The sequence below is a fragment of the Pseudomassariella vexata genome (assembly GCF_002105095.1).
Source record: "Pseudomassariella vexata strain CBS 129021 chromosome Unknown BCR38scaffold_5, whole genome shotgun sequence".
NCBI classification, from domain to species: Eukaryota; Fungi; Ascomycota; class Sordariomycetes; order Amphisphaeriales; family Pseudomassariaceae; genus Pseudomassariella; species Pseudomassariella vexata.
The window spans coordinates 956,096-973,941 of record NW_024467960.1 but is presented as its reverse complement, the minus strand read 5'-3'; the positions used below and the strand labels follow the sequence as shown (position 1 = coordinate 973,941).

At 51.1% G+C, this 17,846-nt stretch overlaps 6 protein-coding genes across 6 annotated transcripts; 1 reads left to right on the top strand and 5 right to left on the bottom strand.

The window, feature by feature from the left end:
* Positions 1-140: 140 nt before the first annotated feature.
* Positions 141-1,252, bottom strand: BCR38DRAFT_340498 (glycoside hydrolase family 53 protein; the record flags this gene model as incomplete). Its single annotated transcript, XM_040855794.1, has 2 exons — positions 141-489; positions 552-1,252. 2 exons carry the CDS (start codon positions 1,250-1,252, stop codon positions 141-143), a joined length of 1,050 nt encoding a protein of 349 aa, XP_040717008.1.
* A 2,991-nt stretch (positions 1,253-4,243) lies between these two features.
* Positions 4,244-5,001, top strand: BCR38DRAFT_483701 (uncharacterized protein; the record flags this gene model as incomplete). The annotated part of the gene is made up of 4 exons (XM_040863658.1): positions 4,244-4,346; positions 4,420-4,496; positions 4,558-4,635; positions 4,702-5,001. The coding sequence occupies 4 exons, from the start codon at positions 4,244-4,246 to the stop codon at positions 4,999-5,001; spliced, it is 558 nt and encodes a 185-aa protein (XP_040717007.1).
* Positions 5,002-5,810: 809 nt separating this feature from the next.
* Positions 5,811-6,356, bottom strand: BCR38DRAFT_473373 (uncharacterized protein; the record flags this gene model as incomplete). Its single annotated transcript, XM_040862939.1, has 1 exon — positions 5,811-6,356. One exon carries the CDS (start codon positions 6,354-6,356, stop codon positions 5,811-5,813), a length of 546 nt encoding a protein of 181 aa, XP_040717006.1.
* A 1,153-nt stretch (positions 6,357-7,509) lies between these two features.
* Positions 7,510-8,123, bottom strand: BCR38DRAFT_429073 (uncharacterized protein). The gene has a single exon (XM_040859941.1). The coding sequence runs from the start codon at positions 7,779-7,781 to the stop codon at positions 7,569-7,571; it is 213 nt and encodes a 70-aa protein (XP_040717005.1). The 5' UTR covers positions 7,782-8,123; the 3' UTR covers positions 7,510-7,568.
* A 369-nt stretch (positions 8,124-8,492) lies between these two features.
* On the bottom strand, positions 8,493-9,257 carry BCR38DRAFT_339849 (HSP20-like chaperone; the record flags this gene model as incomplete). Its single annotated transcript, XM_040855727.1, has 2 exons — positions 8,493-8,855; positions 8,955-9,257. 2 exons carry the CDS (start codon positions 9,255-9,257, stop codon positions 8,493-8,495), a joined length of 666 nt encoding a protein of 221 aa, XP_040717004.1.
* A 1,533-nt stretch (positions 9,258-10,790) lies between these two features.
* BCR38DRAFT_483699 (YT521-B-like domain-containing protein) lies at positions 10,791-12,832 on the bottom strand (the record flags this gene model as incomplete). Its single annotated transcript, XM_040863657.1, has 4 exons — positions 10,791-11,357; positions 11,415-11,944; positions 12,000-12,059; positions 12,121-12,832. The coding sequence occupies 4 exons, from the start codon at positions 12,830-12,832 to the stop codon at positions 10,791-10,793; spliced, it is 1,869 nt and encodes a 622-aa protein (XP_040717003.1).
* Positions 12,833-17,846: the final 5,014 nt, after the last annotated feature.

Here is a 17,846-nt window from a genome sequence, read left to right as displayed (position 1 = left end):
GTATCTGAACAGAAAAATATATACATTAAGAGTATCCCGCTGGTCCAGGCATGATTGATCCATGGACTTGCCGTCTGCGATGCTGACAATCGATAATGCCAACAAGGCACGTTCTGTCGGGCGGGTCTCAGAGGGCCCATTCAGATATTCTTGAAGACAGACAAACTTGACAGCGCCGTCCCAGGGTACTGGAACATGGTGTTTGACGAGCATGAGGAACCAAGGGCGGCATTGTCCACCCAAGCAGGTTCCCAGTAAAACAAACCAACTCCGCCGCTAACGCCTGCAACGATGTCGGCGACACTCTGGACGAAAGTTGTCTGGCCGGCAGCCGAGAACGGTATAGTCTTGAGGTCGCTGGGGAAGGCATATGCCGGAGACGGGCACGACGTAGGCCAGTCCGTTTCGGCGACGACGATCTCCTTTCCCCAGGTGCTGGCCATGTTTGTGAGACTCGTCTTGAGGCTAGCCAGTGTGGCGGCCGAGTTGCTGCGAGGAATATCAGTGTTGCGAACATACAATCAAACCTTTGCCTGAAATGTCTGACTTACTAGAACGGGTAGTAAGAAACTCCCATCATGTCGAAATCCGAAGTTGACAACGGGCCTGCTTCCAGGACGGCTTGGTACCACCATTCTTGTGTTGACCACTCCCACCCATTGTCGAGGTGAATCATGATCTTTGGCTGCGTGGCGAGGGAGCTGTCCTTGATACCGTAAGCCGCCGAATGCAGCAGTGTGGCCACATTATTCATGCTGTCCGTGCTCCCGGTCGGGAGCAGAAGGCCTGAGGTGATCTCGTTACCGATGGAGATAATCGAGGGCGAGATGCCTGCGGCGGCAAACTGATCCGACACGTCCTTGGTGTAGTTGTACAGTTCCCACGCGAGGCTGCTAATATCCGTAGGCCAGCCTGACGGGATTGCCTGGTGGGACGGATCGGCCCACGTGTCGCTGAAATGCAGATCGAGATAAACATCGAGGCCAGCAGCGTCGGCCCTCTTCGCCAGGGCAAGGTTATAGTCGAGGTCATAGATGCCATCGGAGGGGTTCACCCAAACTCGTTGCCGAACCGTATTGACGCCATTGTTAGCCAAGATGGTTTCCAAGGCCTCGGTCGAGCCGCTGCTCGTCTTGTAGGTGATGCCAGAATCTTCCTCCACCTTAACGGACGACCAGTCGACGCCCTTGTAAGTGAGGGCAGCTTCGGCAACAGCGGCGCTCAAAAGAACCAAGAAGCGAGTGGATAGCATTGTCTCAAGACTTCTGTGAATGATTGACGCAAGGTGAAGACTCAACCGTTAATGCCATGCTGGCAGGTTTGACTAAATAGCCTGAACAAAAAAAGTGATTCACGTACTCAATATGCAGAGGCGTCAGTTATAGTCCACAAATGCCTGTTCTTCCAATCATGGACGCCCTCGGAGCAGGACCACCATCCCTCAAATTCAACGGCCATGCGAGAGTGGATAGTGTTGGTGAACTGTGTACGAGAAATCGCTTGAATCGAAAGGCTACCCCGGTCGGTTTTGCTCCGTTATGGTCCATGTCTGCTCGAGAGTGGGACGAACACTCTCCATGAGGCAACTCTCATGGGTCCTGCTAGGTTCCGTAGCATACCATTGGAGGCCTTTCTATATTTCCCGTGACTAAAGGTGGGCCCACCTAGCTCACCGTTGCCAAGCCACTCGTTTTAGCAACGTCTCCCCCAATTCTCCTTTTCGACGACGCCGGCTCGCCAAATCATTGTTGTCAGACTGACGGTCGCGCAGGTTCCCAAAGCCGATAGACCAAACCCTGAAATGGATTGATCCCTTGGCTGACTTTTCGTTCATCTGTTGGTGGGCCATCGAATGGACATATCCCGAAATTTCGTGGGAGTAGGCAGGTAGGGAATGCGAATCTAGGGAACCTATCCATGCATGAGGAACCCTGATTCTGCGTGATTCCGATTTAGTCAAAGGCGCCCGACAGCTTGCCAATGTGGTGGTGCACTTGGGGGACGCAATGCTGGCAACCTTCAGAGTCCCGTTCTATATGCTGTGGTTTACAAAATACCTCGGTAACATGTGTATTGAACGTGAGCAGCGCTGTTGGAAGTTATGAGCACGGAGTGACAACATTGTGACAATAAGCTTGATCATACGAAAGTTCTGTGAGGCAGACGAGTCGGGGTGATTGGACTTCATGCGACTTGCCCATCGACGGTCCCACCAAACGGCTGTGGTGTATGAATAAACTGGAAATTGCAAAAGTAGAAAGCGATTCATGACAAGTCCTACTCACCCAAAAGTTGCAAATAGCAATACCGTGTCAGCAAGTGGCATCGCACTTCCTACAAAAGAGAAAAAAGAAGCCAGCGACTCCATCTTCTTCGGCTGGACAGTTGAGAACGTTCTCGCGCTTCAGAGGCTACAAGCCGTGCTCCAAACCAGCTCAGCATCCACGATCAGAGTGTTTCACAAACCGAGCCAGATCAGAGGAAACTCAATGAAGGGACGTCTTGTACACTTCAAATAGCTGACAATGCACAAACTTTTGCAGCATTTCAGGTCACGCAGCTCGCAGGACGCAACCGCAGCCAACAGCACCAGCCCGTGGGGATCCTTCTCAGTGCCACCGCTGCACATCCACGACGACGGGATCAGCCGCTGCATTTGGCCAGCCACAAGCGCAACGATGCGGAGCTGTCAATTGACACCGCTGATTGGCGTGGAAGCTGGTCGCAGATCTCGGTGGGAGTCGTGAGAAAATGGAACGACCGCTGTGGGCGCTGCATTGATTAGCTTCCAGACGGTGCCCGTTCGCGGTATAGGCGATGGTGGATATGATAGACCACAAATGGACGATCTCATTGAATATAAGCTTGGCCAGTCCCCCAGAGACGGGCGAGACCAAACAAAGTCCCTGCCATGGAAATTTGACTTGCCAATGATCGCCGGATCACTCTGGGATTACGAGTTAATCTAAAGGCCGCGACTTGCTGGCTGCCAGCAGAATTTGAGGCAGAAACTAGGCCTGCGACGGGGAAAAGGCGAAGGGGACCAAATTGTTTCATGTGTGTGAGAACAGGTCGCAAACTTATGAGATAAAGAGCGTGACAATGTGGCATCGCGGTCTCCGAGCGGCAAGTTCCAAGACCTCGGTGATTAAAAGCCGTCGACGAAATTTTAGCTGTGGCTGGTGAGGTCACGATAGCAGGGTCTTGAGATTGACTGGAGGAAGCGAAGATATCGGCCAATGTTGGGCACGCCGGGAGACGCTGTCGAGACCCAACAGGCACAACTCGAGGGCACCTACCCATTCTCATCAACACGGCAACCGAGCAGCAGCAGCTCGAAACCCCAAACTTCAGGTGTTGTTACGCTCCTGTCGTCTGATATTTAGCCCCGCATGAATACGACGCTTCCGGGCCTCTCAGAGTCAATTTGACAAACTGTGATACGAAGCTTCCGGCTATCCATAGTCAATTGAACCACCTGAGCGACGTCGCGGACATGCATGGGAAGGGTGGGAAAGCGAACCCTTGCGCAAGCTGGGTCCGCTGACTTGTACCGAAAGAAGTCAAGCTTGCCTCATCACAAATAGATAGCTTGGTCCCCTCTCGTGCCTCTGTCGATGCAGAGACGGGGATCTCGGCGTGACACACTGCTTGCGTCTCTCGTCCCATCGTGAACGCCACAACCGTCTTGGAGCAAGCATTGACAGATCCATCTCAAGCTAGCGCTCTTTTTGGCCTCGCTGAGTCGGACTTGCCATAATTGCCTCATACCATTGGTTGATGTCCCTCCTGGCCTCCTCGTTGATTCTTGGCGTTTCTGATCTCCAGCCACTATCAAAGTGGATCGACTTGTTATTGATGCATGGGTTTTGGGCAAGTGGGGACTCTCTGCAGCCAATGCGTCGGACCCCGGTCAAAAGATCGTGAAAGAGCTTGTCGCGCGCCTTCCTAATATCTCCCATATTTTCCCGCATTGTGAGGCCAGAGAAGTTCTTTCCGATTGATTATCACTTTCTGCAACTTCCCTCTTCTGCTACGGGCCGCTTCTTCAAACTTCGTCGCTGGCTCTCATCGACAGATAGACCTTCGTCTTTGTAATCATCATCATCTTCTTCTGCAACCCACAATAATCACACAAGCATCTTCAGCTTTGGGCTTCTACGAGTGCACAAGTCCCACTTCTTAACCCACCAAACATCATTTCCACGCTCCCCCGTCTCACACAACCAACCCGACAATCAGGATGATCGGTCGCACCATCACCGTCATCACGCTCTCAGCGTTGACAGTCTCTGCCACGACCAACTTCACCATTGACCCCACTGAGGTTGCCCTTAGCACGAGAGGTATGCTTCAATTGGAACCAACACAATCGCCCCCGAAGTCGCACCATTGGAGAACTAACATTCGAGTCTTTAGCCGCGTGGTGTCAATCGGAGATCAACGTTTGTAACCAAGTCTGTTCAGATGCCGCCAGCACCAACGCCTGCGACCCTGTAAGTTGCCGTGACGCTCTGTCCTTGAAAATTTTCAGTCCGGATTACTAACTACAAACAGGAGCTGTTGACGTACGACTGTACTTGTACGGATGGAACGACGCCCGATGTTTCCGAATACAGATTGTCGCTGCCTTTCGTGAGTCTTACGTCGTAACACCGAGTTACTCGTGACCTCTGAACTGACGATGAATTACCCGTGTAGTACATTTGCCAACAAGCCCAAACCGACTGCGTTAACGAGAACGCCGGCAACCTCGAGGGCTTGGAGAACTGCACCACGACCATTCAAGACAATTGCGGCACCAAGAACGCCTCCGACGCCACGACTGCGAGTACCACTTCGTCTGCATCTTCTAGTGCGACTGCTACTGGTGGTGCCGCCACGAGCGCGACCTCCGCTACTGCCTCTGCGACCTCAACGGCCGGTGCTATGCCCAACATTCAGCACCTCGGACACGGTGCGGCTGCCGTTGCGTTTGGTTTATTCGCCTACATGCTCTAAGTTGGCATATCGTATGAGTGGAAGGCTCGCCTGCGCTGTTCATTAGTAGCCAAGCCCGAGCGCAACCGAGTTGTGCGACGGGGCCCAGACTATTTTTCTATTTCTTGTACTCTTTTTTGGCACCGACAGGAATAGTGTTTCTCGTTGCCCAGTAAAGTCATCCCCCGATGGCCAACCCCCTAATTCACACGAGACGAAGTATGGATGATTTGGCATAAGGTGGTGGAGATCAGCCCGGTGTTTCGGCCGCATTGTTTAGCTCAAGGAAAATACATGCTACTGAGGATAATAGAATTGTGTCCTACGAGGCCTGTTTCACCTCTCTTTGACAGTTTTTTTTTTTTTTTACACAACCGTCGTTCGTGACATTACTTTGATCCCCACGCAAAGACTAATTGGAACAAGGCATTGCTCTGGGTGTTTCTTTGGGACGATGTGATTAGATGCCAGGTTCATGTACTTGCATAAGTACATGCCTCTGGGAATGGGGTTGTCTGGCAACATCCGTCGTGCAGCCTGTGTTTGACATCAACGTATAGTCTGGTTAGACATTGAGATACGACTTTGTACAGCTCAGGCACTGACTTGGCACTCATAACAGCAAGACACTTGTTACCAGGAAATTGAAGGCAATTTGCAGTACTTGGCACCGCCTCTTTTTGATTTATTCATATCAATTTCGTGGCGACTCTTCACAAGTCGACCCCTGATCTGTAGCCCAACAACCCTGTACCACCAATTCGCCTCGCCCCCCAAGGAATCCCTCAACTGCCGGTTCTCGACTCTTTTCAGATAGTAGCACACCTGACTCATATAGATTTTTTATGTTTGGGATTTCTTCTGGAGCCACATAAGCGCCGCGGAGCAAGGCGACGACCGGGATTACACGCTCTAGGAGGTTGAAGGGGTTGACACGCTTGATATGGCTGGCCTGGATCCCGCGAGCCGGTGGGCTGGTGTTCGTGGACAAGGCTGACGACTTCTTGGAGTTGGAGCATGTAGTGAGCTCGATTTTCAGAGTTCTGAGTAACCATTACGCCGGTGTATGAGTTCGAGATGGCGATCGGCCGTGATGGCGATGCGTCAATCCCTGAAAACATCGTCAACAGGCTCGGACAACTTGCTTGGGCTGTTGCGCCCCTTCTTTCGAAGTTTATTGGAACTCGGCGCAACGAGAACTGTGTAGTGTCCGTGAAGGCAGCCTCTTGGCTCAGGGCCGGAGTCAAGGAGGATATATATAGCACCTGCTTTTGAACGGTGGCGAGAGCTGGAGACGGAAGGTCGAGAAAAGTCCTTCTCCGCCTTCGCCTCTGTTGCTGGAATCTCGACGTAGATCGAGCGAGCAGGCTACCCATGTCGATGGTCTGGCATCGCCAATGACAAGCTCTGAGAAACCCCGCCTTCCGAACGAATGAGTGAGGATAAGGAGGAACTGGTAATACTTGTCACTGAGAAATTTGGCGTAAGTTGCAGTCTTGCACTTGCGATCCAAACTAAGAAGAAAAAGAAGCTGCTACACCTCAGCGAGCTGAACGGGCCTCTGACAGTTCAGAAGGTCGACACTGGTAAGACGCCAAATCCGAATGATAGTCCAGACTTAGAGAGGTCTGGGGCGGCAGCATGGACCCAGGAAGGGTAACGTCTTCCAACGGTCATGCTGTAACTCCTTTCGTCAAGCCGTTGGCTACGAACCCAGGGACTCTCGGCCCGCTTATCAACAATCCGCTGGCTCTCAACCCAGTAAATCTTGACCCATCGGCATCGATGGACAACCAACGATATGCATCCCCAGCATCATCGGATGAGTTTCTCTCCGTTGCTCCTTTTCATGCCATTTCTATCGTCCGGCAAAACGAGCTCGGAAGCCTTTCTACTTGTACTTGCATCACCCAACCGCCACTTCCCATATCACAGCACAGAAAAGGGTGATCGCTCTACGTGATTTGTTGCATATGATCTTTCATGGATCTCCCCAAGTACGGTCCTAGTTTATTTTAGACCATCTCCGCAGCACTATGACTCGAAAGCCGCAAAGATGAAGCAGGAATGTATAAGCGGTTCGTCTGACTTGAATAGTCTCTCTATCGGTTACTCTAGGAGCTCAAAATTACAGATGAATGGGCTACCCATACAAAGCAGAGACATTGCACGACTCTCGCTGCAGAAGAGCGAGGCGGGGTCATTTGTGATCGCTTTTCAACGACAGGGAAAGAGGTGATCTCTTTGTCAAACTCGAAGCATCAGCCCGAAAGATTCCGTGCATCTCTATGGGACACTACCAACGTATCCTCCCATTCAGGTCTTCCAGAAAGCACGGAAATTCCATTACTCATACCGCAAATGCCTAAACTTCATGTCATCCAATGATGACAAGGAAAAACAGCTACGCACTACTTCGAAGAGGACCCTAAGAATACCGGCGACGTTTGGCAGACTAGAAGAGCCTTCTATCAAATGGAAAGTTGGTCCAAGCCGTCGCTACAGGCATGGCCAAGATGCCAAAATTCACGGGTCTGGATTTCTAGATCAAGATTGGGCGGTGGGCAGAACTAGATTCGACAAGGAAATCAGAGATGAAAAGGCAATATGCAACAAACTGTTGCTGCCGAGCACTTTGGGGGTGAACTGATGCTACCCATCATCGTTCCTACCAGCCCATAGGCTAGCGCGCCTGCTGTCCAATCTGCCATTCCACCTGTCCCCTCAACTGTCATCCCAACTGGTAGTCTATTTAGTAAACCATCTATATGGTACAATGCCAACATTGCGCCATCTAACATCTTTGGCTTCTAATGAGCTCTGGACCGCTATGGTAGGTATCTGTCATCGTAACTCTTCTGTCCTCATCTTCTGGGTCTACAATTTTTCAGGCTTTATCGGTGGATTCGTGCGTGGATGATTAGGTTCAAAGTGCTATGAACGAATTATTGGGCTGGAAAGTGCAAAGAGGACAAAAGTCATGAGGCCATACAATAACGGGGTCAAGTCCAATGCAGGGAGACACGTGGAAAGGTGGATTAAGGAAAGCCTCTTCCGCAAGTTGATATCGTCAGTTTACCATGATGGAAACTCGATAGTGAAACCAGGTCAAAAAAAGAAAAAAGGGAATCACATTCATTCACTGAAGACTCACAAAGTAGGCAAGTAGTATTTTATGTCAAGGTTGTCCATTTATACAGACAAAGTGCTCTATATGCAGCATGCAAGAAGCCAATGCTTCCAAATCAAACGCAACCAGATTATCAAGAACATCAGACGTTAAACGCCACATCGTGCAACCAGTTCCATGTCCATGTCCATCCTTATCAATCCATTCCTGCCAGTTTCCATCGCAAATGCGAAAACCTAAACTCCATGCCATACATGTATGCGTGTGTGCATATATGCGTGAACGCGTAGTGAATCAAGAGGGGTGTGTGTAAAGGCGAGAGTGAAGATGGCGTGAACCAACCTCGTTCTCCTCGTTCATTGTTCAACCAGATAACACTCATCTAGAAGATGGCAATGCGGCGAGGCTCGTACTTTCTAGCCTTGGGGACAACGATGTAGACCACACCATCGATAAGGTCAGCCTTGGTGCCCTCACACTCGATACGAGAGGGGAATGTGAAGCTGCGCGTGAATCGGCCGACGTTACGCTCCGTGATCCACTCTCGAATGAGAGTACCGCTGACGGGTTTCTTCTGAACAGGCACCTCAGCCTTGGCACGCTCGGCGACAGTGGTTGCAGGCGTGGGGGTTTGAGTGGTGAACGTGGTCGTGCTTCCATCCTCATCCTCCTCATCCTCGACAGTGGCTTTGAAAGAGGTAGGGGTAGGCACCTTCTCATCCTCGCAATGATCGACCATGACAGGCTCATCGGCTTCAGTGGACTTGGTATCAGCAGCAGCATTGGTCTTGTCAACAAGAGCACCGCTCATCTCGTCCTCATGCTTGTTATCAGGCACAAAGACATCCGGCTTCGTGGTAGTATGGGTCCGCTCGATCTTGCCACTGATGACGATAGTCTGAGGGTCCGTGAACTCAATGTGAATGTCCTCCTTTGCAATTCCAGCAACCTCGCCCTGGAGTTCGTAGGCATCATCGAACTCCTTAAGGTCGAACTTGGGGTTGAAGGTCGGAGTGGTGGAGGGACTACGACGCGCCCCAGCGGGATTGCTGACCTGGGCGTGTCGGTCGAAGTCGTCGATCAGACGGAAGAGACCCGAATAGTTGGGCTCATTCTGGCGGTGGAAGCGTGGAGTGAGAAGAGACATTTTGCTTGCAGTGCTTGATGTGATTGGGGTGATTGATGTGATGGTTTTGATGGCTCGGCGAGGTTGGTGAAGTAATTGTGTTGCTTGACTTCTTGACAATTTTATGAAATGGGTAAAGTCAGCGAGGTTAGAGTAGCTTTTGTTTGCTTTGTATCAGAGAGATTATTGTAGATCAGCTGCGTTTGTATCGTGGTTTCCTGCTGAAGAGGGAAAGCACGAATTCCAAACGAACGCAACGAGACCTTAAGTACCTTGTGCATTCACAGACGCGTAAATTCACACAGCTTCCAGAATAGCTGATAAATTCATTATTGTAAGCCTTCATTGTCAACCGAGTCTCCTACATGACACTAGAATAATCAAGATGTTTCTGCAGGCAACTGCTATGCTGTGTGGCTCTATTCGGTTGCGACTGGATTACTCATGATAGTACGCGAATCGCCGTGAATCCACCAGAAGCTTCCAGCACTCTCTGGGTACCAAGCAGTAAGCAGCGGCCTAAGCTTGGGAACAATATGCCACACTTCCGATATTATCGCATCATTCTTTTTTTAGCACCAAAATCGAAAGTTTACATTGATTGATCCCAACATAGTAAATTGAAGCGCTGATGTTGCCAGTTTTGTTGGGTCATCCCATTTGCTTGAAGGTTTGCAACGATCAGCAGAAGTCCGTCTAGTGCTCGAACCCATGGTGTTCTGGATGGGATTGTTCAAATTCGATACAGCTGATAGATACACCTGTGGCGGTGGCGGTGTATACTGAACATCTGCGTTGACCGGCGAAGGTCCGCCTTGGCATATCTTGGCTTGCATCCATGCCGCAACCCATGACGTCAAATCCCCGGGATTCTATCCATGGAGTTGAACCGTAGCCAAGCGTGGACTTTTTGTCAATATTGCTTTTCAACCCCACTCAAGATGTGGACGACATGTGGTGCTTGTTCCCATCACATCTAATCCATGCCGTGGGTCTTGACGGAGGTGATGTCCTCATCGCACAGGGGAAGTTTCTTGAATCTTCTAAAACACGACACAAGCAATGTGAAGGCTACCTACGTGAGTAGATGACGGAGTGGTGGCGTCTAGGGACAACCGTCGGTGGAGGTCGGCATGTACGTTTTCCAAGAATTTGACGAACCCCCCCGTACAGTGTATACAATTGCGGCTTTGGCTACTGGGAATGGCATCATATGGCATGTTACCACATTGTCTGTTTTGCCTCTGCTTCAAATGAATTTTAAGGATGTCGTCATGATTGGAGGGGACGCTGCTATCTCATTACATGCATTATTCTACCGTCTCGGGTGCCGCGCCAAGATACACCACCGTCGCACCGTTAATTGATTGATTGATTGGCCGAACCAGCATCGGCCATGGTTTTGTGCTTCGTGTGCCAAGTGGCTATGTCCAGCATAGCAGCAGCCGAGACTTGCTCCGGCCCAAGTATACAAACAATTTGATACATTTCGTAGCTCGCTCCCGTTCCAACTTCTGAATGGATCATTGAAAGCTCGGCCTTCGGCAGCATATTTTACTGGGGATAGACCGGCCGCATCGGGGGTCCGGATGCGTACCCGGCCACCATCGGTGCCGGACTCTGGACTCGATTAAACAATCCAACCAGTCTCCTGCCAACAGATGGCTCTAATTGAGTACCGTCTCGAGCGATTTTGACCTCTCTGTTGGAATTCCACGGGTTTCGTAGCCCTCGGGTCCGGTAGAACGGAAGTCGGGTAGTTGACAGCCATTCCAGTTTAAATGGTTTTCCCCATGCTTTTGAGCCGGCCTCGCCATCTTGACCACTTTGAGCACTGCCAGAATCATCTGATTCTTCTTCTACCACGTCTCCCTCCTCCCGCTCGATCTCCCAGAAGATGGTGCCCCGTGCTGAATCGTCAATTACGTTGCCGCGCGGGCAATGCTCGGTAGCTTCGGTGGGGATCGCTTTGGGCAGGTCCAGGTCACTTGTAGTCTGTGCTTTGGGCGCAAATTCAATGGCCGCTGCCGGATCGTTGTTTATAGGTGACGTCATGCGTGCATAGCCAAAATACTCCCCCGATTTGTTAGCAGAAAAGACTAGATATACATTGTCGGCGCTCTGTTGCAGGTGATGTTAGCATACATTCCGGTAGCTCTGAATTTCGATGGCTCTTACCTTAAAAGCGTTGTTGAGTGATTCCTCATTGTGAGACTGCGTGGCCCATACCCCACTGCGTACACTCAAGTCCAGATCCTCGACAGTTAAACTCTTCAATATGAAGAACTTGTCCTTCTGCGCTGTCCCATCTGCAACTGGCGCATTTTTAGTTTCTGTCGGATTTTCTACGGATGATGGCGAGAGTAGCTGTGGTGGTGTAGCCGCCACCGGACTAGCAACGACGTCGGGTGGTGCTTGTTGAACACTTGGAGAAATGGCAGCTGGACCGGTGGGCGCCGTTTGTCCCGCAACACCCTCAACAGTGTTTTTGCGTAGTCGGCTTACTAGTCGTACCGACTGGAACTTGGAGTCGTGCAGTTTCTGTTGGGCGGTTTGGCAGGCTTCCTCGTCCTTGAAGTTTGCAAAAGCACAATTGCTCTTTGATATGAGAAACAACGACTCAAGTCCGGGCGCTTCTTTGCAGACGTGATGAACCAAGTTCATCAAATTGGTTTGCGGGGGCAGGTTGCCGATCCAGATAGCATGACCTTCCCAATGTGTCAGCTTTGAATATCCCCAACGGAATCGCAGAGGCGCACTTACCGCTTTGGCGAGGCTTCCGCGGGGGACCGCGAACAATGTTAGATTGATTAACCAGGGATTCTATGACGCGGTTAGCTTCGTCAACAACTTCAGGGGTTACCCCTGAGTATTTGTCGCTGACCTTCCGACTGCCCATGCGAGCTGGCTCCTCCATATTGCTCGTTGGCCGCTGCTGGCGACGACCCACGAAGATCAGCAGAGCCAAACTGATTGGGCATCATCTGCCGCTGCACGGCGGCGCCCTGACCAGGATACTGGTTGGGTTGAGGGTAATAATAACCGCTGAGATGCTGCTGCTGTTGAGCCTGGTTCATCATGACTTGATTCGGGTAAAACTGCATGTTGTGTGTCGGAGATAGATTCGCTTGCTGGTGGGAGTGTGGAACCTGATTGTTGTAATATTGCAACATTGTGGGATGCTGAGGGATGTAGTATTGCTGTGCTGCCATTGTGTTCATATTGTTGTGTCCAGTGTACGGGGCCACTGACGACATTTGCTGAGGGTCCCCGACATAACGCTGTTGTTGCCCCGGAAGGTTGAAGGGAGGTCGAAAACCGGGTTGGGGAAGCGCATTTGCCATGGCGGTCATGTTGTAGGGCCCAGCGCGGCCAGTGCCTTGAGCTTGATTCATATCGTATTGTGCCGGGTACACAGCATTGTGCACTGAATCAAACTGCCGTTGCTGATACTGAGGCTGAAAGACCAGGTTGTTCGCCGGGTGGGTGAAGGACACGGTGTCGTCGCCGGGAGGGGGTCCGTGAAATGAGTTAATCAGATTCTCCTGGCTTGGGTAGTCGCCTGGTGAACTCGAAGTGGGCGGTACATCTCCCATTTGGTGATGATTCTCTTTTAGAGAGGGTGATTTCCCAGAGATGTGGCTGATGGCCGTCGGGTCGAGGTATGCGGACAATATTTATGACTCTGGCTGGGGTAGTAAGTTGTGGGTAGTGGTCCTGAAAGCAACCTTGATAAACCCCAACGTTTCTGGTCCCTGATGTGTAGTAGGTTGCTATTCTCGGCGATGTGGCGCAAAGTAGAGAAGGCTGAGCAATGGTCGGTCCAAGTCTGAACGAGGAGTGGAAGGCTTCTTGCAGGGAAGCGAACGGCAGTCTCTACTGCCGACAAGCCTAGTTTGGCGTACCTTTCCAACGGTACCTCACTTCTGCACTCGATGGTAGTCGAGGGGTTGATCTGCCTCTATCAGTATCCAATGTGAAGGCGCAGAGGGATGAGTCGCAGGGGTGATGGCAAACTTCCGGGTCAATGAGCTGGGTAATCAGGAGAGTATCGGACACGATAGCATCTGAATTGGTCAAAAGCTGAAAGACGTAGCTTGTGAGACTTGACAGAGACCGTGGGTGAGCTAGAAGTGGAACAAGATTGTCGTCTGAAGCTTGGTGTAATTAACCTAAGAGCTGCAGGAACGCGAGGCAGCCGAAGGAGACTGGCTCAAATGCGAACAAAGTAGACGGGCAGGTCTAGAGCGTGAGGTGAACTGGGGCGAATATTGTACGGCTGGACTGAATATCACAATGGGGATGAGAAGTGTGGCTCGTTCAGGGTGCCCATGTGGGACATGCCCGCAGTAAGACAAAGTGAGCAGGGATTTCCACGCAGCTGTGGAGGGATCGTGACGAGGACGTTTCCTCTTTCGTATAGGGTCAATGTGTGTATGAGACGGCAGCAACACCTAACAATAGACGAGGACGACGAATGAAATATACAAGCTGGACAAGGAAGATGACGACCCGCGGTGTTCCGGGTGGCTAAAAGCCAAGTAGTTGTATGCAAGTAGGGCTCGCTCGGGCATAATACGTTAAGTGTGACTAGCACTTTACAGATTCTGGGGTCCGACGGCCAGGCGAGACGTAGAGGGCATGCGGGAAGACCCTGGATTTGTGGCCGCAATAACCGGGGTGGACGGGTTCAAAGTTGTCACGATGGAGAAGCACCGAGCTCTTACAACACCTTGGGAGGTATCCGGCAGGCCGAGGTGGATAAGCCAAGTCGATTGATTGGCATGGTCAAGTCCCATAAACTGGAACGAAAAATTGGAGATCGAGAGATGGGAATTTGCATTCGACCCGTGCTGTGTCGCTGGCGCCGTTTTTTTTTTGCCACCAGATCCTTGGGTGCTCGCTCTAGATGGGATGGGGTCAAGGGGTCCCAACGAGCTGGCCAAGTGCCCTTGTCCAGGAGCACCTTTGACAGGACGCCGGGGACGACACACACACAGCCACAAACGTTCTAGGCTGGCCGCCCAATTGCAGGGGATGGCTTTTGTGTTCTCTCTGACTTCGGGACGCAGAATTTGTGCCCGCGTACACTAGTAACCGTGCAGCGAAGACCGCGACCAAGATTCAAGTCTAAGCGCCGTTGAACCTGGCTTGCCTCTGCGGCCCAACTTTTTATCACATGGCTATTATACTTAGATGGCTCTGTAACTAAAGATCTCGAAACAGCTGCCACGGCTTGGGACTGCATTTATGGTCTGACGCCGCCGGATATCGACGCTGCTCCACGAGAGCGTTCTGCGGCTCTGAATCAGCTGTGCAGCTAGCTCAGCCGTACAAGTTGTGATGGGGTTGCGACAGTACGGGCTTCTTTTTACTGCCATTCCATCCATGTGTCCACTGTCCAGTAAACTAGTGAGTGGTAACACCGGGATACGTGTCCACGCACTCCACGGACCCTGGATGGGGTCACGCTCGCCCGGGAAGTTACCCAAGTTGTGTTATCATTAATATCAGGGTCACTAAGAGAAGCAAAATCGAGAAAAAGAATGGCGTAGTGGACAGTCGTGACCTTGCAACTTGCAAGTCGTCAGGTCGTACATATTTTTCGTCGTGTAAACAGTGATGTGTCAATCTGATCGACATAGAGACCGTTGTTGCCGATGATGGATGATGATGAAATATGGTCGGACAGAGCCGCAATGGCATTTTGATGTTGTCGGCGATTTTGGAATAGGAAAGATGGCTCTTTGCCATTTCCACGAAAGGAGATACAAGGTGCCTGATCCCTGAAGTTGCAGTGGATCGCTGCTGTTGTGGCGGGCAGTTGATGATGTCGATGGTGGTTCGACGTGGCCCTAAAACCTCTAGGTGGCGGCGTTTAACAGAGGGGCCAAGACACAAGCGATGGCGCGAAGTCCCACAATGTCATCATTGGGCCTTTGCAACTCGGTGTTTTGACTCGAGAAACGAAGAACAGTCATCGCACATTGGACAAGATCAACAATCATCCTGGATGTCTGATTTAACCCAACGTTGCCAGGCCCCCCATCCAAGGCATTAATGTGCGGTTCCCCAGGACCTTTGGGATCCTTCCTAGCACAATAACGGTACTCTTGCGCTCCACGAACTCCATCCCGTACGCAATATGCGCAAAAACCATCGTAAGGGTGACGGCATACTCGTATGGCGCTTTAAAGCGTGATTCATAGGGCTGGGATTACGCTGGGGAGAGTGTCTTATTGGGCGTGGAGCACTAAATTCATGAGACGGTACTTTCGTAAAGTCGGTTCCATGCAGTTGCAAGGTTCTTCTTCGTCTTGAAATCGGCATCCAACCAAGACAATCGCGAAAGTCTACATAGTAGCTACATAGTAAAGACGGAAAGCAGCCACAGTTTCAAAAGCAAGGGTCTACCATCCAAGCCACTCGTTCCGCAGATCACCCCCAATCAACGTCGCGATATCCCATTTGCCACCTCGACTTCTTGTGCTTCACTCTATGCACATTGCAGTTTGGACAGGCATCCGGGCTGCATTACATGTATCCATCACGTACTCTTTCATCATTTCGTCTTAGGTACTTTTGGCTATCTGCACTTTAATTATGCCGAGTTCTGTTGCCGAGTTTTTGCTTGCATGCACAATTAGTATTGGACCCGACCCCCTTAGACACATCGTAACAGTTAGGCGCAAATGACTCTCCCGCCTACAAGGGAATTCGGTCTTGATTTACTCACGGTAGCACTAGGCTTCATGCGAGCAGTTTTCAGGCGAACTTCTTAGAAGAATGCTAAACAAAATGGGTCTAACTAGCCCCCGAAGTTTACCGGAGAGTTCTATCCGGGGCTGCTCGATGCGGTTGGCAATTCAAGGTTTGACCAATTGGCAACAAGTCGCCTAGGACAAGAGAAAAGAAAAGCCTCGCTGAACATCGAAGCCTCTACGAAGTACACTAGCTCCCGCACACGTGCCTCGGCTACAGTCCCATCCACCTGAAGATACGAAACAGTGGAAACGACCTTCACTGCAAGTGGACCGGTAATTGAGGGAGGGCTACCTTCCGCCCAAATTGTCCAATGGGTATGCAGTCCTCATCTCATGCGAAGTGCATCAGCCGGGATCGATTTCACCCATTCTGTCGCTGGATGCTGATCCCCAAAGGACCCCAGCAACTCAGCCTCAGTTTCGTCTTTACGTATCAATGTTTCTTGAAGCTGCATTTGCCACTCCATTATCTCTGGTCGAGAAACGACCAGCTACCTGCAGCGTCGATCTCTGAATCTGACGTTTTGAGTTGTCTATGGAAACCCACGGCACTCGCTCTCCCCGAAAGCAAAGCAGAATACGAGGACTGCAGGCGATCGCACTCTGCATAGGGACTTGTTCTCACGTGAACGGCTAGACGCCGCGATGGTCCTTCGTCTCTTGCCGAGGCCGTCCGAAGGGTACCTGGGCGTGTGTGGCATGGTGTGATTTAGGACCGCACTTCCGCCATGCCACTTGGTATCAACAAACATGCGCAGTCATGTCGATGGGCTAGTACCTAGCTTGGAGCCTGCTCCGCGGAATCAGGCACTCGGTCATTAGCTATCTCGCCACTCTGTTCCATCTTCAGGCGACAGATCCATACGTTTCCAGATCCACTTGCGGCAATCTCCTCATCGGCATTCACGAGAGCTTGGGTTTTCGGTACAAATTTCTTACTAATAGAACCATGATTTCGCTTTCCTTCCTCCCGTCTTCTGAGTCCTAAAGAAGGCACTCAAGCAACGTCCAGGACGGTCATGCATCGCGCAGTTATCAGCTAATAGTATCCATGCATAACTAGCACAGAATTCACTGCGGGCGTACTTGTACCAAGCCGAAAAGAGTCTTTTGTCTAACAGTGCAACACATCACCAATAACAGCTTACAAGGCAGTCAGGAGTATTGTGGCTCGCTGCAGCAGATGACTTATGGGCTGAAACCCCCATCATGAAGCATCGCGAGCGAAACCACCCAATTTCGTGATACTGCTATCACAGGGGTGTCGGCGAATCACGACCAACCATCATGAGTGGCTGAGGAATCGAATATCGCTAATCTAGAACTTCGGTTAAACAAAGATCTACCGACTAATAACTTTAACCATGTCTCCGAGAACTAGTGGCGCGTCAAGTGCTCGAGTTCTCGAATGTTTCCGTTCTATCGTATCATTAGATATCGGGAGGTAGAGCTAGTCCTGTAGTCCCCCACCCCTCCTTCCGCCACCCACTTGCCAAACTTGCCAACTGCGTCTGCCATCTTCGCGTCCTCGTCGGTCATTATGATAGGTTTGTCAGAGTGACTGCCGTCGTGTAGGCCGCCAGCAAGGACCTTGTCATTCCATATGTATACCCACCAACCCGTTGTCAAGCAGACATCGCACCCCTTGAGTTGGGATGAGGTACCGAAAACGTATCGTAGTAGCTACAGACGCCGTCAACTCTAATCCCATCGCTCCGGGGGCAAAAGAAACGAGTAGATGATGGGACGAGTAAGCGACATCGTCGGATCCTCCATCATGGGCCAAGCCAATTTCATTTCCACCTACTCGCATTGCACCATGCTCTAAAACGCCAGACGAAGAGAC

Excerpts from the sequence above, each read along its gene's own strand:
- BCR38DRAFT_429073 (XM_040859941.1), bottom strand. The coding sequence starts at position 7,781 with ATGTTAGATGGCGCAATGTTGGCATTGTACCATATAGATGGTTTACTA.